This window comes from Podarcis vaucheri (genome assembly GCF_965113315.1).
Source record: "Podarcis vaucheri genome assembly, chromosome: 13".
Lineage (NCBI taxonomy): Eukaryota > Metazoa > Chordata > Lepidosauria > Squamata > Lacertidae > Podarcis > Podarcis vaucheri.
The window spans coordinates 29,282,046-29,307,885 of NC_138751.1; the positions used below are offsets into that span (position 1 = coordinate 29,282,046).

The following is a 25,840-nucleotide window of genomic DNA, read 5'->3' on the forward strand; positions in this document are numbered from 1 at the left end:
TTAAAACTATATAATATATAAAACCTGTTAAAACCATACGAATAATTACAATAAAAACAGCACAGCACCAGCCCTTTCATTCAAAGCAGTCAGTTCCCCAAAGCCTGTTGGAACAAGAAAGTCTTCACCTGCTGGCAGAAGAACAACAAGGAAGCGAGTTCCAAAGCCTGGGAGCCGCCACCAAGAAGGCCGTCTCCCACATCTCTGCCAAGCGCCCCTGTGAGGTGGCAGGAGCAAGAGAAGGGTCTCCCTTGAAGATCTCAAAACCCAGCCCGGTTTGTCTGAGGGAATAGAGTCCTTCAGATAGCTTGGACTGAAGCTGTGTAGGGCTTTATAAGTCACAACCAGCGTTTTGAATTGTGCCTGGAAACCGACGGGTAGCTGGTGAAGCTGTTGTCGCATTTGAGTCGTACGCTCCGTACGACAAGCCCAGGTAAACAATCCGGCTGCAGCTCTTTGAGCCAGCTGAAGTTTCTGAGCACTTTCCAAAGGCTGCCCCACAAAGATTACAGTAATCCAAATGGCATGTAACTGAAGTCGTGCATCGCCATGGCCAAATCAGATAGCTCAAGAAGCGGGCACAGCTGGCTATGCAAGAGAAGATTATGCAGGATTCTGATGCTCTTAAAAAAAAAAAAAACTTTTGAAAGCTGTGAACAATGGCAGTGGTGAGCAACTCTCTCTCTTTCTGCCTTATCACTGTCAGCTGCCTGTAGGAACTCTTGTCCTTCTCCAGCCACTGTCTCCATGGAAACAGAATCATAGGCAGATCTGTACATATTCTGTGAGTACAGAAGAGGAATCTCAATAAAATGTTGTGGTGTGTCCCTTCTCCACAACAGTCCCTTTGAACAGGAACCTTGTACCATTGTTGAGGGCTTAGAGATGAGCCCTTTTTTCCCTTTCCCAGAATCCTCTGCTGCACCATATAGTGGCCAAGAGTTAACTGTCAGGGATCAATCAAGGTTTCATTGCTTATATACTTGGGGAAGAAGAGTTTTATAGGCTTGTGGTGTGCCCTCACTGGATCCTGGTGCTCTCCTCTAGGATGCTACTGGGGATGGTGGACATTGGGCAGGATGAGGCCCACCAAGCCATTTGAAGTGGCCTTCAGAGATCAGTCTGTGAAAGACAGAGATTGCCCTCTCTACTGCCATGTGTAAGGGTTCTCAGTTGCACAGAGAGCCTTCAGACACAGAGACAATTAAAGCTGTTTGATCAGCAAGCAGGTTAAATATTATATATATACATGGCTTAACAGCGAAGGCAGTTGACTTTCCCCCCATTCTGTCACTGCAAAGCTTCATGAAACGAGGTTTTGCCCTATCCGTGTGAAATTTGGCATAAAGAATATGCCTTGGGTGGGTTGAGGGCAGCATAATATGGTGAAATTTCAGAAAATCCTGGAGAAGAATGGCTGAATTAGAGTAGTTCACACGTTTTGCGTTCAGGTTCAGGCATCCCATGTTCCCTGCCATTATTATTATTATCATTATTATTATTATACACAGCCAAAGCATACCTTACATTTACCCATTTGGGGGCCATTTCCATTATGTCAGGGATCTCCCTTCTGCTGGTCAAAATCTACGGTGTATAAATCTGGAACCGTGAGGTTTCAGAATTCCCATTCTAATCAGTCATTTAACTAAGAGTGAGTTGTTCAAAACATTGCTCATTGCCAAACACTGGCTCTTCCCAGAGGGAGCTTGCTTCCCAGAAGAAAAATGGCCATCGCCGAGGAAGAAGCTGCTGTGGAAGACGGTGGGTGGGAGGAATGGAGCCGCTGTGCTTGTTTTGGTGTGTGCAAAATGCTTCAGCACGAGTCGGGGTGTGTTTGTGAGTGAATTTCTCTTGCATGTGTGTGAGAAGAGAGTGTGTGTTAGACAAAGGGAAGCTGCCATGACTGAATGGGATTTGCAGTCTCTGGCTCTCCCCCCCCCCCCCCCGGGTGATTCCCGCTGCAACTTCTTTTGAGATCTCTGCCCTGTTTGCAATCTGTGATCTCAACAAAGAACCCTGGGAACCGTAGTTTGCCCCTCACAGAGCTACAGTTCCCAGCACCCTCAACAAAATGCAGTTTCCATGATTCCTGGGGGCGGGGGGGGGAGAGAGATGTGTTCTAAAGACTTTTAGAAGACATCTGAAGGCAGCCCTGTTTAGGGAAGCTTTTTATGTTTGATGGATTACTGTATTTTAATATTCTGTTGGAAGCCGCCCAGAGTGGCTGTGGAAACCCAGCCAGAAGGGCGGGGTATAAATAATAAATTATTATTATTATTATTATTATTATTATTATTATTATTATTATACTTTATATGGTTATTGCAAGCTATTCTGTCTTAGGCACTTAGAGTGATAACAGCAATAGACTGCATGTGAGGCCTGGTATTTTTCGGGATCCATTCAGCCAGCTTATAATCTTCATCATAGTTTGTTCCATGGTTGAAGAACCATATCAGGACTAAAATACAGTCCATTACGGCAAAAGCGGGGATAATGTTGAGATAATAATAAAAATAGCCTCCTTTAGAGAGCTGATGTAAATATTAAAGGTAAAGGGACCCCTGACCATTAGGTCCAGTCGTTACCGACTCTGAGGTTGCGGCGCTCATCTCGCTTTATTGGCCGAGGGAGCCGGCGTACAGCTTCCGGGTCATGTGGCCAGCATGTAAATATTACTAAGATAATAACTGCAAAGTTATTTTGACATCTTAAAGGGCAGTATGATTCTTATGTATTATGGGGTGTGTCCCCCTCCCTGTTCCAACTCCCACCACCAGAGGGGGCTTAATGGAATTCAGGGAATGTTCTTTTCAATAAACGAAATAAATTCTAGAGGGGTTTTTTAACCCTTCAGTTTAAGCAGAGGTGGATGGCGGGGGTCGAAACCAGTTTGGTAGCACTGGGGGCAGAGCCTTGGGGGGCCACAGGGGGCATTGCAACAATGATTTAGAATGGAAGGCGAGGGGCAGGAGGGGCCAAATTTTGATGCTGTACAGGGCACCGCTGAAGTGTCAGACCCCAAGGTCCACCACTGGTTTAAATCTTTAACACAATTACTGAGTGTCTTCTGCACCAGAAAGGATGGAAATTGCAAGTTAAGGTACCTGTGCTGGTGCATCTATATGGGGCTCTAAACAATATGGGATGTATCGAAACTGAGGCTCCTTAGAATTTCCACATTCCATGGCACACGAGAAATTTTTAAGTTCCCTTTCTCTTAAATGGAAGGGGTATTTGATCCCAGTATTAACTTGCGGTGAGGTGTGAATGCCCTCGTTTGATCTCTGCTGCCTATAGCTCTGTGTTCTATAGCCTCCAGACAATTCCCCTGCACCTGATCTGGCCAAAGCTGTTAGGGCCAAGGCTCCAGTAGTACCGGGCTGAGCATCAGGGAAACATCCCAGTGCTGCTGTGGAGAGGAGAATCTCTCTCTCTCTCTCTGCTCTTCCAACCATTTTTTTGGCCATGTCCACCAATGTGGTGGCGGCGCCTTCAGGCCACAAGCTGAGGGTTAGCTACCCCTGCTGTAAAGGATGCTTGCAGGGCAAAATATGTTTTGTCACTTCTTGCTTGTCAGCGTGACGCTTGTTCCCGTCAGGTGGGCAGAAAGTATCCTTTGCTGGATCCGTAGAGGAAGTCCCCAATGAATCTGAGCAACCAGAAGGTGCTGAAGGCGAAGCCCAGGACCAGCAGAACCAGGAGTCAGAGGTGGGACCGGAGCAGGGAGACCCGCCACTAACAGGTAATGTACCTGAACAAAGGAGCTCTGTCTCTGGTGGTTGCTTATCAGCACAGTGCCTAGCTTAGTCCTTGGCTTTTAACATGTTGCATTCCTAGTGTTGCAATAGGTGTTTTTTTTTTAATGTATGTTTTGTCTGTTTGCCTCACAAGAACCCTGAGTAAGGTTGAGTAAGGGGCTGATCCATGGGCAGAAAAAAATATTTATTTGGTTTTTCATATTAAAGTTTTACAATCACATATCCAACATCCAAACAAGATTCCAAAGAATCTCCTGGATTTCCCTCCTCCCCTCAGTGAGTCCTATTGTAAATCATTTCCTCCTGCATCTTTTATAATAATAGAAATCTTTTAGATCTCCATTATGTCCAAAATTCACTACTGAACTACAAGTGTTATTCCAATCCTACTAACGATTTTAGCTGTTTACAATGGTTTTTAAGATAAATTATAAATTTCTCCCATCCCTTACTAAAATTTTGGTCTTCCTGATTTCTGATTCTTCTGGTCATTTTTGCCATTTCGGCATAATCCATCAACTTAATCTGCCTTTCTTCTCTGGTCAGGATTTTATCTTCTTTCCATCTCTGGCACTTCTATGAACTATTTTAAGTTCACTTTACAACGCAAAGGATAAGTATAATGCTGGTTTAATATTGTGTCACCACCATCTCTCAAATTGGGACCTCTTCAAGAATCTGCTGTGGTACATGAGATTATGCTCTGTGATGTGAAACATGAAAGATAATGACTGACTCAAGCCCCCCCTCCCCCCGTGAGTTTCACATCAGAATAGTGATTTGAACCCTGATTGCCCTGGCCCAAGCACAGTGCTCTGTGTTCCGTATTCCACACTGGCTCTGGTTTAAGATTATGGCTGGGAAGTGAATGATATACTTATGACTAAGAGTATTTATCTTCCGCATTTGGGTCCTACAGAGCGACCCACCAACCCACCACCAGCAGAAATGGCTTCCTTGCCCTCAGCTTCCCTATATAGCTAAAAAGTTGCCTTAGCTGACTGGTCTAGAACTACCTGATTTTCAAGGGTCTTGGTCTGCATTCGAAATTAGCCGGGCGCCACTCACGTTTTGCGACTGGCAACCAGCCCTTTGCGACTGGATGGAGATGTCCTTGTACCACCTTTCCATCTCCACATGCCTGGCTGCAGTCAGCTGGTCTGCCAGGCACCCGACAAAATACCCGATCCGTCCAGCAGCACGGTCAGATGGACAGGGTGCAAAAAACAAATTGTTGTTGGTGGTGGTGGTGGTGATGTGGTCTGGGTGATGTCCCATGTCCAGAACAGAAATTAATCCAGTGAATATGATCATTATTCACTGTTGTTGTTTTCAGCCTATAAACAATATAGAATGATCGTGAAATCAGTCATGTTTCCCCTTTCCACTTTGCACTGGCTTTCCTTTGCATTAAAATGATTGGTGCAGAATAACATAATGATAATGCAATTATGAAAAGTTCAATCACAGCGGGCAGTGAGATGAAAAATGTAGGCTTCATCCGAAGCCGAACGCAAAACAGAAGGAGTCCTGCACACGACTGATAAAGGGTAGAACGGAAGTTGATGCCTTCATAATTCCCTAACTGTGACATCCATCTCATCCCCTCCTTGAGAGCCAGTGTGCTGTAGTGGTTAAGAGCAGTGGACTCGTAATCTGGTGAATCAGGTTCGATTCCCTGCTCCTCCACATGCAGGTGCTGGATGACCTTGGGCCAGTCACACTTCTCTGAAGTCTCTCAGCCTCACTCACCTCACAGAGTGTTTGTTGTGGGGGAGGAATGGAAAGGAGAATGTTAACTGCTTTGAGACTCCTTAGGGTAGTGATAAAGCGGGATATCAAATCCAAACTCTTCTTCTTCTTGCTTTGGATTCTACAAGGGAAGATTGTTTTTTTTAAAGTTAGTTTAGAACCAGTTTTGACTGTCACAGCCATTCAGCAGGAAACCCTGGGAACAGGAGCCATAGGAAAGAGAAACGGGCTTCTTACATGGAAATGTCAGCACCTTCACAAATGATGGCTGCCAGAGGAAAAAACATCTTTAAAGTGATTTGAAACTGGTGTAAAATTTTGTCATGTACAGATGCCCTACACGTCGAGAACTTTCCCCCTCTAAGTGCTTATGTTTTTCCTCTCCTTCTGTAGATCATGTTATGGAACTAAGTCGCTCCAGCTGGGAAGAGAGACCTCCCTGCGCTCTTAGCGCCGAAAACCGTTCCTCCCCACCCCCTATCCACACCACCACCTAGCGCAAGCCGTGAAGGGGTAGAGTCGGGAGCTGTCCCACTGATGGAAAACTCTCCTTTTTCACCAAGATGGATTGGGTTATTTCCTTTTAACAACTATCTTCTCTTTTCTGTTCCAGATTCGTCTTTCATTTCGCAGTGTTTGGTTTGTGTTCCGTGTATTATTTAGCACAAGGGAAAAGGAAGTGGGGGGAGGGGGAGCCACAGTCGCTGGTATCCAAACCTCCACATTCAGAAGGAATATGTCATCTTTCTGACGGCCAGAGGCTGGCCGCAAATGACAAGAGGGTGGCTATTTTTACTGTGCCTTTGCTTGTGAGGTCCCGGGGTTCGGGGGTGTGTGCATAAGAGCTGTCGTTGTCCACAGGGCTGTTCGTTTGGTGTAATCCAGCATGGCGGTTCTTAACATTTTTTCACCCATCCACATCTGAAATTCTAAAACTAGTATGTGAGACCAGTGAAAATAACCAGGTAGCTGGCCTGAAGACCATCGTTAGATTCCCAGAAATCCAAGTTTGAAAATGTACAACTCACAGCTGAATTCGAACTGATAAGCTGGAGGGGATATCTGCAATTGATTCACTTCTGAGTCCCTGCCACCACCACCACCACCACCACCACCACCACCTCTCTCTCTCTCTCTCTCTCTCTCTCTCTCTCTCTCTCTCACCTGCCTCCCCAATGCCCCATTCATCTCTCTGGAAGCTGCAAATTAAAATCTAATCATTTTGTATAGTTGAAACTGCTCTCCCTCCCTATGCTCTTAGACCCTTACTCCGCCACCTGTGTATTGGGCAATGCCTTTCCATGTGCCTCTCTGCTCTATTAAAGCTTTGTAAATAAACAAGATGTTGAAGAGTGTTTTATGGAGAGGTGGGGGGGAATGGTCACCAGCCCTGAGTAAGCCAGCTCTTTCCTTCACTGCATCAGCCAAGCATGACAGAAGGAAAGGGTTTCATAACGGCAGGAAGCATTTTATCTTTTGCAAATCAACCCTAAGTGCATGAGCCATGATTCATGGACAGGAGGACAGGGTTCGGGAGGTAAAAGGCTTAATTCCCAATGACTCCCAATGGGTGGACTAGGACCATAGCTGTCAACTTTTCCCTTTTCTTGCGAGGAATCCTATTCGGAATAAGGAAATTTCCCTTTTTTAAAAAAGGGAAATGTTGACAGCTATGACTAGGATAACCCCAGTCTCTGCATCTCCCTTAAAACAGTAACTCTTGCTGCCAAAAGGCAGACCAGTTAAAACTCTTGTGGTCTGGAATTTTGTGGGTTTTTTTCTGCAGGAAAGAAATTCAAAGGCTACTTAACACTTGTGCTTCCAAGACAGCCTCTACTTTTTTTGTGGGAGGAATTCAAGCCGATGTCGGAAATTCAGGTGTACGCAATTAAAACGGATTAAAGGGCTCGGTCAACCTGTGCACAATAAATCTGCTTTTGAAAAGAATCTCAACTTTTTACTGTTTGGAAATTGATGAGGAAATGCCTTAAACAGTGATGGAAAGGTATGTAAACGACCCACAAACCAGGATGTAGGACAATGTTCTTTGTTGTGTAACTTCCTTGTGGCCCAATAAACATCAACGCTCAATAAAGATCGGATATAATATAACTTCTGGGTAAGCTTTATTCAAGCAACTCAGGATGCTTACAAATAGGTAAACTGGAGAGGCCCTCAATCAGCAACAGCTGACAGGGCTGATGGATCATTTACAACCTCCCTTCACAGTCTGCGTAAGAGATCCTTACATATAAATAGTCTGAGTTTTTGATGGGGTGAGTTAAGATCATGGTGGCTGCCTGTACACTCGTATTATCTACGTATTAAACTTGAAAGCTAAGCCTGCTGCTTGCTTGTGTCTGGTACAATCATGCACACCTTATTTAAGCACTAGATTCAAATCCCCTCTCCCGGCATGAAATTGCCTGTAATTGTGAGCACCTGAATATGCGGCATGAAATGTATACAAACATTTGTCTCCTGAAATGTGAAAATGAAGGGGGAAATTTATGTTTTGAAGCTAATATTTCTAAAAATGTCTGCAGCAGAGCGTGGCATCCAACCCCATGCATGCAATGTGGCTGGCTGACTTTCGCTCGAGCTGACGATGAATCACTTGTTCATCTCTCCTCAGACAGGCGTCCTTGTTTTCTTTCTGTCAAATGATTGACTTTGTACAACTGTGTATGTCCACTGGGTGTTTGGTTGATTCCCCCCCTCCACCTAAACCCTCCACTCTCCCCCACCCCACCCGGACTCTGCTCTCAGTACACAGGAAAAATCTACTCCCTTCTAATACTTTGCGTTAGTATGGAAACTGGTTTTTTCAGGCCAGCTCCCAGCTGGGACCGTGCATATAGCAAAGAGACATTGTTGTTGCCAGAGAGCCACTTGCAAGTCGTCACTCGGCCTTCTGCAAGGAAGTAAAGCCAGCTGGGTCTTGGCACCTACCCCACTGAGGAGACAAGGGCTGTTTTCATGCTGCCTTAACTGCTCCAATCTTGCCTTCTCCTAATCAAGCTTAGTCTGTTCCTTGATCCTTTCCAGGGGAGCTGCTCAGAGCATGTAGCAGCTTGTTCTCATTTGGCTAGCACATGGTGTGATGGGATGAAGTGGCAAGGTCTGGGTAGTGGAATGGTGCCCAAACCTTGGTGTATTTTTCGTTCTCCAAGGCCTCAGTCGTAGGTAAGAGGGCAGACCGACGTGTTTCAACTTGCCTAGAAAAAGGAATCCACACTCCAAGGAATATCATATGTGAATGGGGCGACTCGGGATAGTTATCCAGACTATAACATCAATATACGTATGCAGCGTAGATATGCCCAGACTGAGTGCTCCATTTTCTGCTCCTTCAGCCGACGGAAAGTTCAGTGCAGGCTGTGTAGTGTCAATATTTGGAAGAGTGGGAACCCTGAAGGTTCTGGGAAAGTTTGTGGGACTTTCCAGTCCGTGTGGTTTCTCGTGTCAGCAAATCCTTGTGCAGAGTCAAATGTCTTTTCCCCCAACATGTCTTTTCCCCCCAGCAACCGCTTCTGTTGCATCAGGAATCAAGTGCTGCACTTCTCAAAACTGCAAAATCAAGTTGCTAGGACATTGCAGCCCTGGCTAATTCAGCAACCCACTGCAGAGGGCTACATGGAACAGGCTTGCCCACCTTTCATGGAGACCAGCAATTCAACTTCTCCCCACCTCTGCCCCATTTGGATTCAGGATACGGGCTGAAGACACATAGAATTGGAAGGGACCCTGAGGATCGTCTCGTCCAACCCCCTGCAAAGCAGGAATATGCAGCTGTCCCTTATGGAAATCAAACCTGTGACCTTGGTACTATCAGCATCATGCTCTAACCAACTAAGCTGTCCTCTGAATAACACGAAGCAACCATCTTGTTGAACCTAAGCCAACCTGGGTCTGGTCAGTGCTGCCTGTGAGCCACACATATGCCACACTTAGTACCAAGATGGAAAAAAGATGGGCTATAAATGCAAGAAAATAAATGGGGGGGGGGGAATTGTGCATACCTTATAAAAGGATTGTTTCCCCTCAATTACATTTTTATGTAACACGTCTGTTATTTTGTTTATACAACGCAAAAATCATTCCCGAACAACACATTGTCCCCAGAACATTCCCCTCCTGCAATGTGGAAGGCTGTGGAACCTCAGACCTACTGGGTGCAACCCTCCATGTCCGTCTTTCTGGCCCATGGGTTTTGAACTACACTGTGCCCTCTCTCCCTAGGCCAGACCCCTCATCTGCCCTGCTCTCTAGAGGCTCCTCCAGTGTTTTCGCCCGGCTGACATGTGCCCTTGAAGTGTGGCGATGTTTCTTGTGGGCCTAGTTGAAGAGATGGAGAAGGAGTGTAGAAACCCGTGGTTTTGGTGTGGCTGAAATGTAGCCTACCATACAAAATCAGGGGCCCTGTCCTTTTGCCTCTGGACTCACCAACCACTGGCATGTAGCATGCAGAAGGCTGCCCATCAGGAGAGAATGCAGCCCTCAGGCTGAGAAAGGTTCCTCACTCTTGCCTTAGGCCTAATGCTCAACAAAAAGAAATGCAGAGCCTCCACGTGTCCCTATTTTCCAGGGACAGTCACAGATTATCAGAAGCCATCCCAGTTTCTGATTTCATCCTGCAGTGTCCCACTTTTCCTTGTTGTTTCGTCGTTTAGTCGTGTCCGACTCTTCGTGACCCAATGGACCAGAGCGCACCAGGCACTCCTGTCTTCCACTGCCTCCCGTAGTTTGGTCAAACTTCATGGATCACTGCCTTGTCGTGGCGAAGGGGCTTGAATAACTCAGAGAAGCTATGAGCTATGTCGTGCAGGGCCACCCAAGACGGACAGGTCATAGTGGAGAGTTTTGACTAAACGTGATCCACCTGGAGCCACTCCAGTATCCCTGCCAAGAAAACTCCATGGACAAAAACAACAGGCACTTTTCCTTAGCATGTCCTTATTTTTACCAGAGAAATATAGGATGGTATGGAGTAATAAGACCCCCCGAGCCAAGGTTATAAGGAACTCTATCACCTTGAAAAGCATCTGAAGGCAGTCCTGTATATGGAAAAAATGTTTAATGTTTTATTATGCATATATATATATATGAGTGGCTGAGGCAACCTGGCAGTCAGATGGGTGGGGAATTATTATTATTATTATTATTATTATTATTATTATTATTGCCATCCCTATTTTCTTTGGAGAAATGTTGGAGGGTATGGAAATGGGGAAAGCGACACACAGGCATATTACAAAAATTACAGTCCTAAGAGCTCCAGGAACTCCAGCCAACTACTACTAAATGCAGTGCAAACCAAATCTTGTGAGGCTCTTTAACTAAAAGGGCCTCAGTCCAGCGTCACTGCTTTCCAGTGCTGTAAGCTGAATGGAGACGGCAAAAGCCCTTACAAACCACAGCCTTTGATATGATGTAATCATCCACGTAAATATCCAAGGATTGAACCGAGGGCATAAAATCCCCGAGGTGAGTCAAGAGCAAAGGTAACTTATTGCTCCGCCTCCCATCAAAATGAATCACTGAGGAACCATCAACAAATACAGGTTTTTAAATATATAACAGTAATACTCAAGACAAACAAAATTCTCCACGGGGTTGCTGGCTGTTGCCCACAGCCCGCAATCTCTGCAAAGACAGGAACGTCCTGCTTTGCCTAATAATCCCACTTGGTTCTGAATTGTCCCTTGCTAAGCATTTTTAGGGCGTTCCATGCTTAATAAAACCCCTTTGCAAAACTATATTTTATTTGCCAGTTTGAAAGGAGGAAGCAAACGTCAGAAACAATCCATCTGAGCCTCACAGCAGAAATGATTCTTCTCTTGAAACTGAAAGAGCTCAAAGACACGATAGCCAGCCTCTTTTTCTCATACTGGTTAAGTATAACAATAAATTCCACACTGACTGGTGGGTTAAGTGGAACAATAAAAGCCACAGCCCAAATGTCAAACAGCCTGTCCAAGGGTCTGAGTCATAAGCTGTAACCCTAGTTTGCAAGCAAGAAAAAAGAAGAAAAAGAAACCAGAATTATCAGCTGTAAAATTCTTTGGCTCCTCCTCTCTTGTCAACATTCGATAGAGCTTAATCAATCCATATTTACAGTACAATACATATTTACAGTAAAGGGTTACTATGCAGTGCAGCATAATTAAATAACTACAGTTACAAAAACAGATATATATAAAGTTGAGGAATTTCCAGATAGGTACATTTTCTGTTCAGTTTAATGATGTTCCCCTTAACAGCCATCTATTAGTAATACAGTGGTACCTCGGGTTAAGAACTTAATTCGTTCTGGAGGTCTGTTCTTAACCGGAAACTGTTCTTAGCCCGAGGTACCACTTTAGCTAATGGGGCCTCCCGCTGCTGCCACGCTGCCACCACGCGATTTCTGTTCTCATCCTGAAGCAAAGTTCTTAACCCGAGGTACTATTTCTGGGTTAGCGGAGTCTATAACCTGAAGCGTCTGTAACCCGAGGTACCACTGTAATTCCACCTGGCTGCTGCAGAGACAGTGATGGGGCAGCTGGGCTTACTGCATTCATTTGACTGAAGGACCAGCAGCCATTTGGCTCCTCCTTCTGGACCAGCCCTACCAGTAGACAAGGGTGAGCCTCTTGTCTCAGGCAGTGATTGGGATTAACGGTGGATCGGTGTCCCCCTGCTAATCTGCAGCTGCCTTCACCTGCCAAGCCACTCAGTGCTGCCATTTTGTTTGCTTGCTGGATCCAACCCACACCACAATCTCCACTGCAGCACTCTCAAAGGTCTCTACAGACCCCACAAGTCCTTGTGAGTGCGGTGACTCTAGCACATGTGTTAAACTTTAAACAGTATTTGCGGTTGTTGCAGCAGACATGGTTTAAAGTTTAACAGTAGTAAACACCAAAGCATTATTCTTTGGGACACTTTCACTGTGGTTTAAACCACTGAGCCTCTTGAGCTTGCCAATCAGAAGGTTGGCACTTCAAATCCGAGCAACAGGGTGAGCTCTGTCCCAGCTCCTGCTAACCTAGCAGTTTGAAAGCATGCCAGTGCAAGAAGATAAATAGGTACCGCTCTGGCAGAAAGGTAAACAGCATTTCCGTGCACTCTGGTTTCTGTTGAAGGGGTGAAGACTGAGAGAGCCAGACGGGAGCCATCTTATCTTGTACCCTTACCAGGCAAAAGGCCATTTTCTATTCTCTAGAAGAGCTAGCTAAGAGCAAAACTAGGTCTCTGCTATATTTCGCAAGAACAGCAGTTGCATGCTTGTGGTTAGGGGAATTTTGCATGTACTAAGCTATTTCTGAGAAACGAGCCCCTGACTAACACAATAACAGGATGTTGCCCACCACGAAGACCGCAAGACCCCGGAGATGGGCTCTATTTAGAAACCACAGCCCATTCCCAGAAATGTGTGGGCTAGGGGCTAATTTACTGGAAATAGTGAAGAGGTCAAGCAGCTTATAAGCCAACAGCGCCATCTAGTGATTAGTGCAAGCTTGAAACCGAACACGGCAGCCACCAATCTGATTGGTAGAGCTATGATGAATATGCAATGGATGGGGAGGGGTAAGGGGCTGAACTATGCTTAGCAAGAAAGGTATATAAGTAGACCACCCCCTTTGGAGGGTGGGCATTTTCTCATTTTACTGAAATGCACCCTTTTGCTTTTTGTCTGACAAAAACCAAATAAAACTTTTTCTTTAAGAAACTTTGCTGCCTGATCTTTACATTCTTGGTCTGAAAACCGATGTCCCTTTCATTTGGTGCCTAAAGTGACTCGGATCCTAAGGACCTTAAGTCCTGACCAGGAGGCAGCTCCCTTGCCCTCTGGGCAGGGACGGCAGGGGGCCAACAGACCTCCTGCTTCCAAGGCGCCCACCGAACTGTTTCTTCGGAGGAGGACAGAAGGCGACTTGACCCTCTGCTGTCTGCATCCTGGAGGAGAGCAACGGATTAAAGAACCGAGGTTCCTAGGTCTCAGAATCAGCCGGCAGTGGGTGAGTAGATGACAACGGGTCCCGATAGGGTAACCTCCTTATTTAATAATTAAGGAGAAGGGGGGTCCTGATCACACCCCCAGTGTGTCTGGACAAAGGGGGAAGGAGTGTCCCCCTGGCATCCAATCACACTTAGGTATTAAGAAGAGGTAAAAGAGGGTTGGAATTGCTGGGTGGTTAGTTGGATTGTACAACGTCTGGCGAAAGAGGCACTCTTGTGCACGTATGTTACAGGGTGACTGTATGAATGAATGGGGCCGGGATTTAGTCATCCCTTGGCCGCGCGGAAGTAGGATTGTGCATTTCTCTGTCCGGGCGACCGCGACGAGTCACAATCTGCAGCAAAAGGTGTATGTTTGGAAAGAGTGACACCGTCCGGAAAAAGTCTGAATTGATTCTGTGAGTTTGTGAATTTTTGGTGTGGTGACGTTGTAAAGGGCCATACTAAATATGGGTGGGGGTGCATCGACCGGGAATGTTACTCCCCTTCAATGTATGTTGAACAACTTTAAAAAAGGCTTCAGCGGAGACTACGGTGTCACTATGACACCAGAACGCCTAAGAACTCTGTGTGAATTAGACTGGCCAACGCAAGGAACGGAATGGCCGTCCATCGGCACCTTTGACCGGTCCCTGGTCGCCAGTTTATGGGGAAATATCATCAAGGACCAGGGGGGACATCCTGACCAGATCCCCTATATAGACAGTTGGCTGAGTGTGGTAGATAAAAACCCCCCCTGGTTGAAGAAATGCAGGACTGAATATTGCAAAGTCATGGCCCTCAGGGCTGAAGTTAGGGGCACAAAGTCAGGAAAATGTCCCAAGAAACCCATTTACCAGGGACCCGAGGCTGAAGTCTTAGCCCCACCGCCGTATGTTCCACCGACCGTAGTGGCCCCCTTAGGAGAACAGGGACAAGCCCCTCAAGTCCCCAACGCTCCACCATTGTCGCCGCCCCAATATGTTCCAATAGGCGCTGAAGGGGGAAAACCTGCCCCAGGAGAAGACCAGACAGAACCCAGTGATCAGATCCTAGAAGAAATATATCCCCACCTTAAAACCCTGAGGGAAGACATGGCCAAAAGGAGAACCAACACCACCATGTACCGAGACGCTGAAAAAGCTTATCGCCATGGCCGAGCCAAAGCCTTGGGCTCATACATAAAACAATGTAGGGCCGCTGCAGAGGCGAAAGCAGCAGTAATGACCCCCCTTCGCGTGGTTTATGATAGCCCGCCTCCGGCGCCTGCAGCAGGAGCAGCCGACGGCGATAACCCGCCGCCACCGCCGCCCCAAAGAACATTTACCCTTCAATATGTTCCTTTCACCACAACTGATTTGTTTAACTGGAAGACCCACACCCCGCCATTCGCTGAAAAACCCCAGGCAATGTTGGACCTACTGTCCTCTATATTTGCAGCCCATGAGCCCACCTGGCCAGATTGCCAGCAATTACTGAATACCCTTTTTACCTCGGAGGAAAGGAGGAGAATCAATACCCAGGCTTTGGAATATTTGAGGGATCAACAGGTGGATGAACAGGAATGGCCAAATCGGTATCCCCTTGCGGACCCACATTGGGATCCAAATAATGCAGACAGCCGTACCACCCTAACCACCTACCGAGAAATTCTCCTACATGGAGTACGTAGGGCAGCTAAAAAACCCACTGACCTGTCCAAGGTTTCGAGTGTCCTGCAACGGCCAGACGAGAGTCCTGGCGACTTCTTGGAACGCCTGATAGACGCTTACAGAACTTGGACTCCCTTCGACCCCGAAACCCCCGCACATGAGTTGATGGTCAATGCCTCCTTCATAGGACAGTGTGCAAAAGACATTAGAGTAAAAATTCAAAAACAACCCGGGTTCCAAGGCATGACCAGATCCCAACTCATGGCCATCGCCCAGAAGGTCTTTGAGCAGAGGGGGGATGTTGAGAAGAAGGAGAAGAAGCAGTGGATGAAGGAAAAGGCAGCAGTGATAGCCGCGGCAATCGCGCACCGCCCAGGGAACCGGGAGGTCCGCCGCAGTCAGTCAGAGCCCCGCAGCCGAGGGGGAGGGAAAAATCAAGGCTTAGGAAGAAACCAGTGTGCGATATGCAAACAAGAAGGCCACTGGAAAGCCGAGTGCCCCCAAAACCAGCCAGGAAGGATGGGAGGAGGCCGAGGACGGGAACGCCGGGGCAGGATAGTGGAAGGAAGATACGCCAGAGGACCAGACCGGACAGACCTTGTGGGTCTGGCAGCCATGGGCGACTATGAAGACTAGGATGGACCGGGTTCCTCCCTTGTAGGCACACAGTCAGCCTTCTCAGGTTCCCAATCGGAACCCATGGTCAAAATCAAATTAGGGAACCGACTTATCAATTTTATGATCGATACTGGTGCCCAATACTCAGTCTTGACTACTCCCCTTCAACGTGAAAGCCAGAGAACAGTGAACATAGTGGGGGCCACTGGCAATTATTCAAGGAAACCGTTCCTACAACCTTTGGACTGTCAGATCGGGGGCCGTCACCTGACCCATCAATTCTTGTACATACCTGAGTGCCCAGTGCCCTTGTTAGGAAGAGACGTCCTCTCCAAACTACAGGCTCAAATTACCTTCACCCCCAAGGGACCCGAGTTGAAATTGCCCCCGCAGGCAAGTGGCATAATGTCAGTTACAGTGCCCAGAGAACATTCATGGCGATTTCTAGCAGCATTGGCCGCCGAGCCCCAGCCAGTCTCTGCGAATGATCATATCCCGAAAAACCTTAAAGCGCCACCTGGCGTCTGGGCTGAAGACAATCCTCCGGGATTAGCCATCAATATACCACCTATCATAGTCAAATTAAAGCCTTTTGCAACGCCAGTATCTGTAAGACAGTATCCCTTGCCACGCCAGGCAGTGGAAGGAATAAAGAAACATTTAGACCGTTTACTTCAGTATGGGTTACTCAAACCTTGCCAATCTGAATGGAACACCCCTCTACTGCCAGTTAAAAAGCCTCACACCAATGACTACCGTCCAGCACAGGACTTAAGGGTCGTCAACCAAGCCACAGAGACCCTACACCCCAACGTGCCAAACCCATATACCTTACTAAGCCTCATCCCACCGGAAGCCACCTTCTTCACCGTTCTGGACCTTAAAGACGCCTTTTTCTGTTGCCGCCTGGCCCCTCAAAGCCAACCCCTTTTCGCCTTCCAGTGGGAGGATCCAGTGACCGGGACAAAAGGGCAACTCACTTGGACGAGGCTTCCCCAAGGCTTTAAGAACTCCCCTACTCTTTTTGGCACAGCATTGGCAAAAGACCTGGCGCGGTACAATTCCGTGCCTGGCCACAAGGTGGTGCTCCAGTACGTTGATGACATCATTCTTGCGGCAGTGGACTATGAGACTTGTAGGGAGGGCACCGAAGAATTGCTCCACCTGTTGTGGGAGGCGGGATACAAGGTTTCCCGAAAGAAAGCTCAATTATGTCAGGAAGAAGTGAAGTATTTAGGTTTTAATGTGTCGCACCAGCAGAGGGCACTGCGCCCTGAGAGAAAGGAAGCCATCTGTTGCATGAAGGAACCCACTACCAGAAAACAGTTGAGGGGTTTCCTAGGAGCAGCAGGCTTTTGCAGAATCTGGATCCCAGCCTTCAGTATTTTAGCCAAACCCCTCAATGAAAGTACTAGAGGAGGAGAAAGAGATCCCTTTGAATGGGGACCGGCCCAACAAGAAGCCTTTGAGACTATTAAACGATGCCTCATGGCCGCACCAGCCCTGGGTTTGCCAAATCCCGGGAAAGCATTCCAATTGTATGTGCATGAACAAAACGGCGTAGCCGCTGGGGTCCTGACTCAGAAGCTAGGCAGTTGGAATCGGCCCGTCGCCTACCTCTCCAAACAATTAGACCCCACAGCGAAAGGATGGCCACCCTGTATGCGGGCTGTGGCCGCCACCGCCACCATAGTAGAAGAAGCAGGCAAGTTCACGTTCGGCCAAGAAATGCATGTGAATGTGCCCCACTCCGTTCTTACCCTTATGGAATTTAAGGGAAACTATTGGATGACCAACCCTCGCATGGCCAAGTACCAAGGCCTGCTGTGTGAGAACCCCAGAATACATCTACGAGTTGTCAATACCCTCAATCCAGCTACTCTACTACCCTTGCCTGACACAGATACTATAGAACACCACGATTGTCTCCAAGTGATGGATGAGGTCTATTCCAGTAGACCAGACCTGAAGGATGAGCCGCTGAAGAATCCAGACGTTGTATACTACACAGATGGTAGCAGTTTCGTCCTGGACGGCGTCCGGAAAGCCGGGTATGCTGTAGTGACCAATGAGGAAGTTGTGGAAGCAGAACCTCTGTCCCCCGGCACCTCTGCCCAAAAGGCCGAATTGATTGGACTGACCAGGGCCCTGCAATTGGCAGCTGGATGTAAGGCTAACATCTACACAGATTCCAAGTACGCCTTCTTAACCCTGCATGCGCATGGAGCCCTCTGGAAGGAGCGGGGCTTGATCGGAGCCCACGGGAAAGCCCTGAAATACGGTCCAGAAGTTGAGACCCTACTGGAAGCGGTATGGGGTCCCGAAAAGATTGCCGTGATGCACTGCAAGGGCCACGGGAGAGGCAGGGACACGGTCACTAGGGGCAACCGGAAAGCAGACAGTGCGGCTCGGGAAGCAGCTCTGAAACCTCCACCAGCACTCAATGCAGCCCTCATCCCAGAATTCACTCCAGACGACGTGGAACCACGCTACACACCTGAAGAAAAGCAGTGGGCATGCCAGGAAGGAGCGACACTCCAGGAAGGATGGTTCCGTCTACCTGACAACCGTGTGTTTGTGCCCCAACATCTGGCTACCGTGATTGTGAAGAACTACCACGAGTCCACCCATCTAGGGGGTCCAGCTGCCAGGGCGCACCTTGGGAGACTTTTCTATATCACTAACCTTGCTCAATTAGTTGCTGCTATATCCCAGAGGTGTGTCCTGTGCGCCAAGAACACCCCCAGACAAGGCCACCTCCCTCCTCCGGGAGTACAACACGTTGGCTTTACCCCTATGGAAAGCCTGATTGTGGACTTCACTGAACTACCATCCGCAAGGGGCATCAAATACCTGCTTGTGTTTGTCTGCACCCTGACGGGCTGGACAGAGGCCTACCCCACTAGAACAGAAAAAGCTCGTGAGGTGACCAAGAAACTATTGAATGAACTCATACCCCGCTTTGGCCTCCCCAGAAGTATTGGCAGCGACAATGGGCCGGCCTTCATTGATAAGGTTGTGCAAGAAGTATGCAAAGCGCTGCAGATTAGATGGAGGCTCCACACAGCGTACCGACCCCAGAGCTCAGGGAAAACCGAACGCATGAATCGCACCTTGAAGACCCATTTGGCCAAGCTGACACAAGAGACAGGACTATGCTGGATAGATGTCCTGCCCCTTGCTTTGTTCCGGGTCCGGAGTGCTCCAACCAAGAGACTGAGACTATCACCCTTTGAACTTTTGTATGGCAGGCCACCCCCTTTCGTCAGAGACATCCCCGCCAGTTTGGGCCGGGTGGGAGACCATATTACCCAGGAACAAGTGCAATCCTTGTCCCGTGTGTTTGCTTCCCTTTCCAGGTACACCCTCGAGCGCACACCCTGCAGTCTCGCTGAGCCGGTCCACCAGTTCCAGCCAGGGGACTCCGTGTGGTTGAAAGAGTGGAAGCGCGACCCTCTCATCCCGAAGTGGCGAGGCCCGTACACCGTCCTCCTCTCCACTCCTACCGCGGTGAAAGTAGCCGAGGTGACTCCCTGGATCCATCACACACGTCTGAAGAAGTCTGAGGGTGTCTGGACTTGCAAAAGCAACCCTGCTGACCCTCTGAAATTGACTCTCTCCAAGAACCCTTGTGTCTGACGCCACCGGAAGCGCGTCAGGCCACGGGCAACGGTTCCTGCGACGGATCATCACCTTGCGTCTGACGCCACCGGAAGTGCGTTAGGCCACGGGCAACGTGTTCCTGCGACTGATCATCACACAGACTTTCACAGAGACTTTCCCCTTTCTCTATTCTGTGCCTACCGTTTTGTTCTATGTCCTATCGTCCTGACCCCACCGAGCCATACCAACCCTTCTGGCCTGCTGACCTCTGCTACGAGTGGTTCGTCCTACCGGTGGTAAGGGACGGCGTCCTTGTCGGCTATTGGGAGCGGGGGCCTCACAGGGCAGCGGCAGTGAGGCATCCCACTTACCCTCTGTGGCTCCTTGTCCACGACACGTCCCAACGCACGTGGGTATTGCTCCTACGCGAAGTCGAGGAAACGGTCGAACTCTATCGAGTTTTCGCCCGCTCCTGTTTTGGAGGGGAGATATCCCACTGCCTAAGGGGGGGGAGAGCACTGGACCGGGGAGGTGGAGCACAGTACCAACCCCATTTGGCATACCACGCCCAGACCCTGACCCGGGTGTTGAAGGAATATTGGCTCAGGTGTTGAATGGGAGGGAGCTTGACCCCGGGGCGTATTGAGATTGCTGAACAAGTACCCGTAAATCCCGCAGCCCCACCTGCGGTTGTTGTGGTGGCTCGAACCTCCCAAAATCCCAGAGTAAGACCTGAACTAATAGGCTTGGTGACCCCACACCCAATACCTGTGGATGTGGCAGGATATTCTTGTGGCTGCATAAGGGTTGCCACCCCAGGGTTTCAGCCTCCCTTCGCCCTGGTTAGAGGCCACGTGGGCGACAACCACCCAATAGGACCAGCAGGCCGGCAGACAGTACTCCTAGCTTCAGAAGAATCCAGACCCTGGTATAGGCCCTGGAACGTTAGGGGTCCTGAACTAGCGGAGCTCCTGGACGTTGCATATCGCCAGGCCCAGGAAGGACGCTACCGCTGGTATCTTGGCAACTAGGTATAGAAATCTCACCGCATGCAGAGACGCCCTTCCCCGTTAGAACCCTATCACGAGGACTGGTCAGCACAGCAGTGTTACAAGTGGTTTGCCCGGCCAGTAACCCGAAGCAGCTTCTTTTTGCAGGAAGGAGCGTTCAGGTGTGGCCACTATACATTTACCCTGCGCCAACACACCGTTCTTCCCTTGTGGCTGGTCTACAGAGCTTCAGAGGCTCAGGAGTGGGCTCTTAGGCCCTTCGGCCTCATCCGGGGAGTGGGCCCCGTTTTCGAAACTTACAGGGTCTACCGCCACCCCCGCAGTTCCCAAGGCCTAGCAGTGTTCCACTTCCGGACAGACACCTTTCCCTGGGAAGAGTGGGAACGCTACGTGTGTGCACGCTGTTCACGCCGTAGCACGGCCAGAAGTTAGAAGCCCCATGCCCTGGCCTTGGTGGGCCACCCTCCTTTTTGCTTGCGGCATTGCCATTTTTGTAGGATTCCTGTGTTGGTGGTACAGTCCCCTGTTCTGCGGTACTGAACAAGATGAGGAATCAGGTCACCCTCTGGCTCCTATGGGTCCTCACCTCGCAAATGGCCACGGGGTGGAAGGACAATACCTTCCTAAACATGACAACGGCGGTAGCCAAGAGCCTGAATAGGTCAGAATGTTGGGTATGCGTGCACGTCCCCATGCATCTGGGACAGGGGATCCCCATAACGGGAGTACCTTTCTCTATGAATGCAACTTCTTTTCTACGTCTGCTGATAGTTGGGCCCCCATGGCTGAACGAGTCCTACAGGGTTCCCCAACATCACATTTGGAGACTTGACAGGGTCCTAGAGGGGGGCCCGTGCATCCACAGGAGTATACCACCCGTGGACAGTGCTTTTTGGAAAGCCTACTACAGGAACCAGATTCCCCCTGACTATTGGTGGCAGCCAGACATTCCAGACGAGGTTTTTGTGGGCAATCACTCAGGGTGTACTTACGTACACAATGTGACTCGCGCTGAACAGACCTCACAACCCTGGTACCCCTCCACCTGGCCCCTTGCGACGCCGGGGTGGAGAAAGGGATGGTTCTGGCTTTGCGATCACACAGCTTACAAGACATTACCTCGTAATTGGTATGGGACCTGCACCTTAGGAACCTTGGCCCCAGGGCTCACACTCCATGACACCTTCCCGGGAGTGGCACGCCCCCGCTACCGCAGGGCAGACAACCCCCTGGTGGTCAGAAACACCGGCTTTCACTCCTTTATGAGAGCGTTTTTCCCTGGCCTTGGAGTTTATGAGGTAGAACGAGCACTGGTCAATATTTCAGCCTCACTGGAGATCTTTGCGGCCTCCACCGCAGATGCCTTAACCTCCCTGCAGGAAGAGGTAGCACAACTGGCCCTAGTAGCTAACTCCACGGCTGATGCCCTTATGGCCCTTCAGCTGGAAATCAGGCAGATGGCCGCTACCACCTTACAGAACAGGATTGCTTTGGACTACCTACTGGCCAGCCAGGGAGGGGTTTGTGCCTTTCTGAACTCCTCCTGCTGCGTATACATTAACCGAGACCAACGCGTGTTGACAGATATTTGGCGCATTAGGGAGTTAGCATCCATATACAACCAAAGTAAACGTGTGGAGAATGATGTTGAGCGCATTAAGAAGCAAGCTGACTTGTTCCACAAGATTAGTCAAGATGGTACAGGTCTTCCCAGTATTTGGAATTGGCTTACCTCTTGGCTCCCAGGGTGGTCATGGTTAAAAGAGATTTTACTTGTGGTTCTGGTTTTCTTTCTTATTGTAATCGCTTTATCATGCTTTGTGCCTTGTCTTATTCAGATTGTACGCCAAATGGTGAGCCGCTCAGTTAATGCAGCAACACGCACACAGGTTCTGGCTCTCTACGATTTTGCATCTATAGGTCCATCAACCGAAGATGAGGAACCCTGACCGGGGTTCTGCATCTTCGGGATGGAAAGGGGGGAATGAAGGGGTGAAGACTGAGAGAGCCAGACGGGAGCCATCTTATCTTGTACCCTTACCAGGCAAAAGGCCATTTTCTATTCTCTAGAAGAGCTAGCTAAGAGCAAAACTAGGTCTCTGCTATATTTCGCAAGAACAGCAGTTGCATGCTTGTGGTTAGGGGAATTTTGCATGTACTAAGCTATTTCTGAGAAACGAGCCCCTGACTAACACAATAACAGGATGTTGCCCACCACGAAGACCGCAAGACCCCGGAGATGGGCTCTATTTAGAAACCACAGCCCATTCCCAGAAATGTGTGGGCTAGGGGCTAATTTACTGGAAATAGTGAAGAGGTCAAGCAGCTTATAAGCCAACAGCGCCATCTAGTGATTAGTGCAAGCTTGAAACCGAACACGGCAGCCACCAATCTGATTGGTAGAGCTATGATGAATATGCAATGGATGGGGAGGGGTAAGGGGCTGAACTATGCTTAGCAAGAAAGGTATATAAGTAGACCACCCCCTTTGGAGGGTGGGCATTTTCTCATTTTACTGAAATGCACCCTTTTGCTTTTTGTCTGACAAAAACCAAATAAAACTTTTTCTTTAAGAAACTTTGCTGCCTGATCTTTACATTCTTGGTCTGAAAACCGATGTCCCTTTCACTGTCACGGTGTTCCATTGTGCCAGAAGCAGTTTAGTCATGCTGGCCACTTGACCCGGAAAGCTGTCTGTGGACGAATGCCGGCTCCTTCAGCCTGAAAGCGAGATGAGCGCCGCAACCCCAGAGTCGCCTTTGACTGAACTTAGCCATCCAGGGGTCATTTACATTTTTTTACCTACTCTTTGGGACCACCACTGGTCACTCCACAGCAGATGGCACAAATTAGGGGAGGTGGGAGAGACAGGCCAGATGCAGCAAGCAAACCAAACAACGTGATATCTATTTATTGCATTTCTCTCCCACCTCCCCCCCCCCGCCCATTCTTCCCCTCCTCATTTAATCCCCCCACAACCCTGTGAGGTACGTTAGGCTGAGAGGCTGTGACAGGCCCAAAGATCTTCATGGCCGAGTGGGGATTTGAATCTTGGTCTCTCAGGTCCCAACCACATGGATCATGGCAGAAGATAGCCCAAGAGGACTTAGGCATTGTTTTGCTAACGCAGCAGAAAAAACTATTTCAAGCCAGAGGCGGCGGCAGCAAGCGTAGGCCCACCTTCCTGGTGTGGCACAATGTCTTGAGGCAGCCCTATCCTCCTGTCTTCCTAAACCATCTCCATTATAAAGACAGTTACATTACTTTAAGAAACGGTGTCTGACTTTGCTTTTTCTTCTTTTCCTCCCTGTCCTTTTCCCTTTCTTAAGACTGAAAGCCTGCAAGCAAGACTGTCTCTTGCTTTTTGTCTTAGTGCAGCACTTTATTGTACATGCTTCCTAAATAATAAATAATAAGCAGCCAGCTTGATTTTTCTGGCAAGCAACATACCCGGCAGGAGAAATAACCTCTCAATGAATCTTGCTTTCACTGCAACAAGACAATGCATCCACTCCTTGTATCCAATAAATGCAGGGTTTGTGCAAAGAGCTGTATAGGCCAGGTGTAAATAAGTAAGTAAGTAAATTTGTATTTATACCCTGCCCTCCCCGGGCAAGACCGGGCTCAGGGTGGCTAAAGGCTGTTGCATTGAGGTGAGGAAATTGTGAATCAGTAGCTTCCTGTGTCTGGCATACCTTCCTCAATAAGATTAAGTCCACATTTGCAAGCATTCCAAACTCACACACTGAATGCTGTTTATTTTCCAGAATGGGTGTGCAACTTCGTGTAAATATTGCATTTTTCTCTCTCAGTATATGATTGCCATTAGGCCAATCTGACGCCAGACCAATCAGGCTATTTATTTTTAAAGCTCAGCTACGTAATTGCCCAATGAAATGGTATACAAGCGGGAGCTTCTCCTTTTCCATGTGTTTTTCTTGGTTACAATCGGAGTCTTCTAAGCATGTTGCCTAGTAAGCATTAAGATTTCCATGATAGGAAGTGAGGGCCATCAATGTGGAATGCATGTATGAAAAGCCGACTTAAAATAATGGCAGCCTTCTGCATGGAACCTATTCCCAAACAAACAGGGATGGCATTAGACTGCATATAATGGGAAAAAATTGTTTATTTATATCATCTTTTATAAAACAAACACCACAGAGTTACAGAAAACACATACCTCTAAACACAAAACTTCATTATGTATTTGTTTGTGTGTCTGCAAATGCATGCAAATGCATGACTGACAAAACAGAAAACAGAATTAGGTAATGATTCAGCTAAATATTCTGACTGCTATCTTTGTCAGTAACACAGCTGGATTTCAGACTCCAGGCTGCATGCTAAGGTGACAATTCTATAAAATCTGAAGGCAGAATTCTCAGGGAGGAAACATCCGCTGTAGCAATGGAAGAGAGGCTTACAATGTTCAATCCTTTACATGTTTAGCTGGAAGTAAGTCCCACTGTGTCCAATGGAACTTACTTGTTTCTAAGCGTGTTTAGGATTGCAATAAAACCTGATCTCCCCTTTTTCCCACACGTAAGGGAAAAAGAAAGTAAAGCTTTTCCATCAGCCTCACAAACCTGTCTGTGGAGAATCTATAAGGACTGCCAATGTTTTAAGACCACGTAAAATGATGCCATAAACTAAATGCTGTGTTCTTTTCTTTGCTGTGACTGCATTGCATTATTATTATTATTATTACTATTATTATTATTATTATTATTATGGGTAAAGGACTGCAACCATAACTGCACGTTTCATATGCTTCATTGTCACCATGACTATGCTGAATTTCTGACTTACGTGAGCCATGTTGGGATTGGTCTGAAAAGCAGGTTAAAACCAAAGAACAGAACTTGAAATAATATTCTCCCAGATTAAGGCACTGATTTAGATATCTCAGGACTCAACAGCTTTTTTTTTCCTGTGAGAAATGTTTCTAAAGGAAAATGTTGGACTCCAACCCCCCAACAGCCTTAGCCAGTATGGCCAATGGCTCAGGAGTGATTAGAGTAGTAGGCCAACAATATTTCCAGGACCATAAACTCCCCGTCCCTCTCTTTTAACAGGGATGACCTATGCCACCAAAAATATTTTTTTATTTATTTAAAGGATTATTACTACATTTATATTCCACTTTTCCTCCAATGAGTTCGACGTGGCACTCCTCACTCTCCATTTTATCCTCACAACAACCCTTTGAAGTCAGGCTGAGAGACGGTGAGTGGGCCAAGATCACCCAGTGAGCTGCATGGCTGAGGAGATTTGAGGTCCCCAAGGTCCTAGCCAAACACTCTAGCCCAGGGTGGTCCAGTGCACATCCCAAGGGCCACATGTGGCCCTCAAGGCCTTTTTTCTGGCAGCATCTGATGCCTCCACAGCATCTTCCTAAAAACCAGGTAAGTGCAGAACTGGGCTTTGGGAAGGAGGCATGAGGGCTCTGGAGGGC

General features: G+C 48.1%; 1 protein-coding gene across 1 annotated transcript in view; it reads left to right on the plus strand.

Moving 5' to 3' along the window:
* The window catches only part of PPP1R1B (protein phosphatase 1 regulatory inhibitor subunit 1B), a 52,615-nt gene extending 45,758 nt beyond the window's left edge, over window positions 1-6,857 (plus strand). Inside the window, exons 8-9 of the mRNA XM_082197394.1 lie at window positions 3,605-3,748; window positions 5,910-6,857. Of these exons, the coding sequence (XP_082053520.1) occupies window positions 3,605-3,748; window positions 5,910-6,013 (248 nt within the window). The 3' untranslated portion in view covers window positions 6,014-6,857. The remainder of the gene's footprint in view (window positions 1-3,604; window positions 3,749-5,909) is intronic.
* The last annotated feature ends 18,983 nt before the right edge of the window (window positions 6,858-25,840 follow it).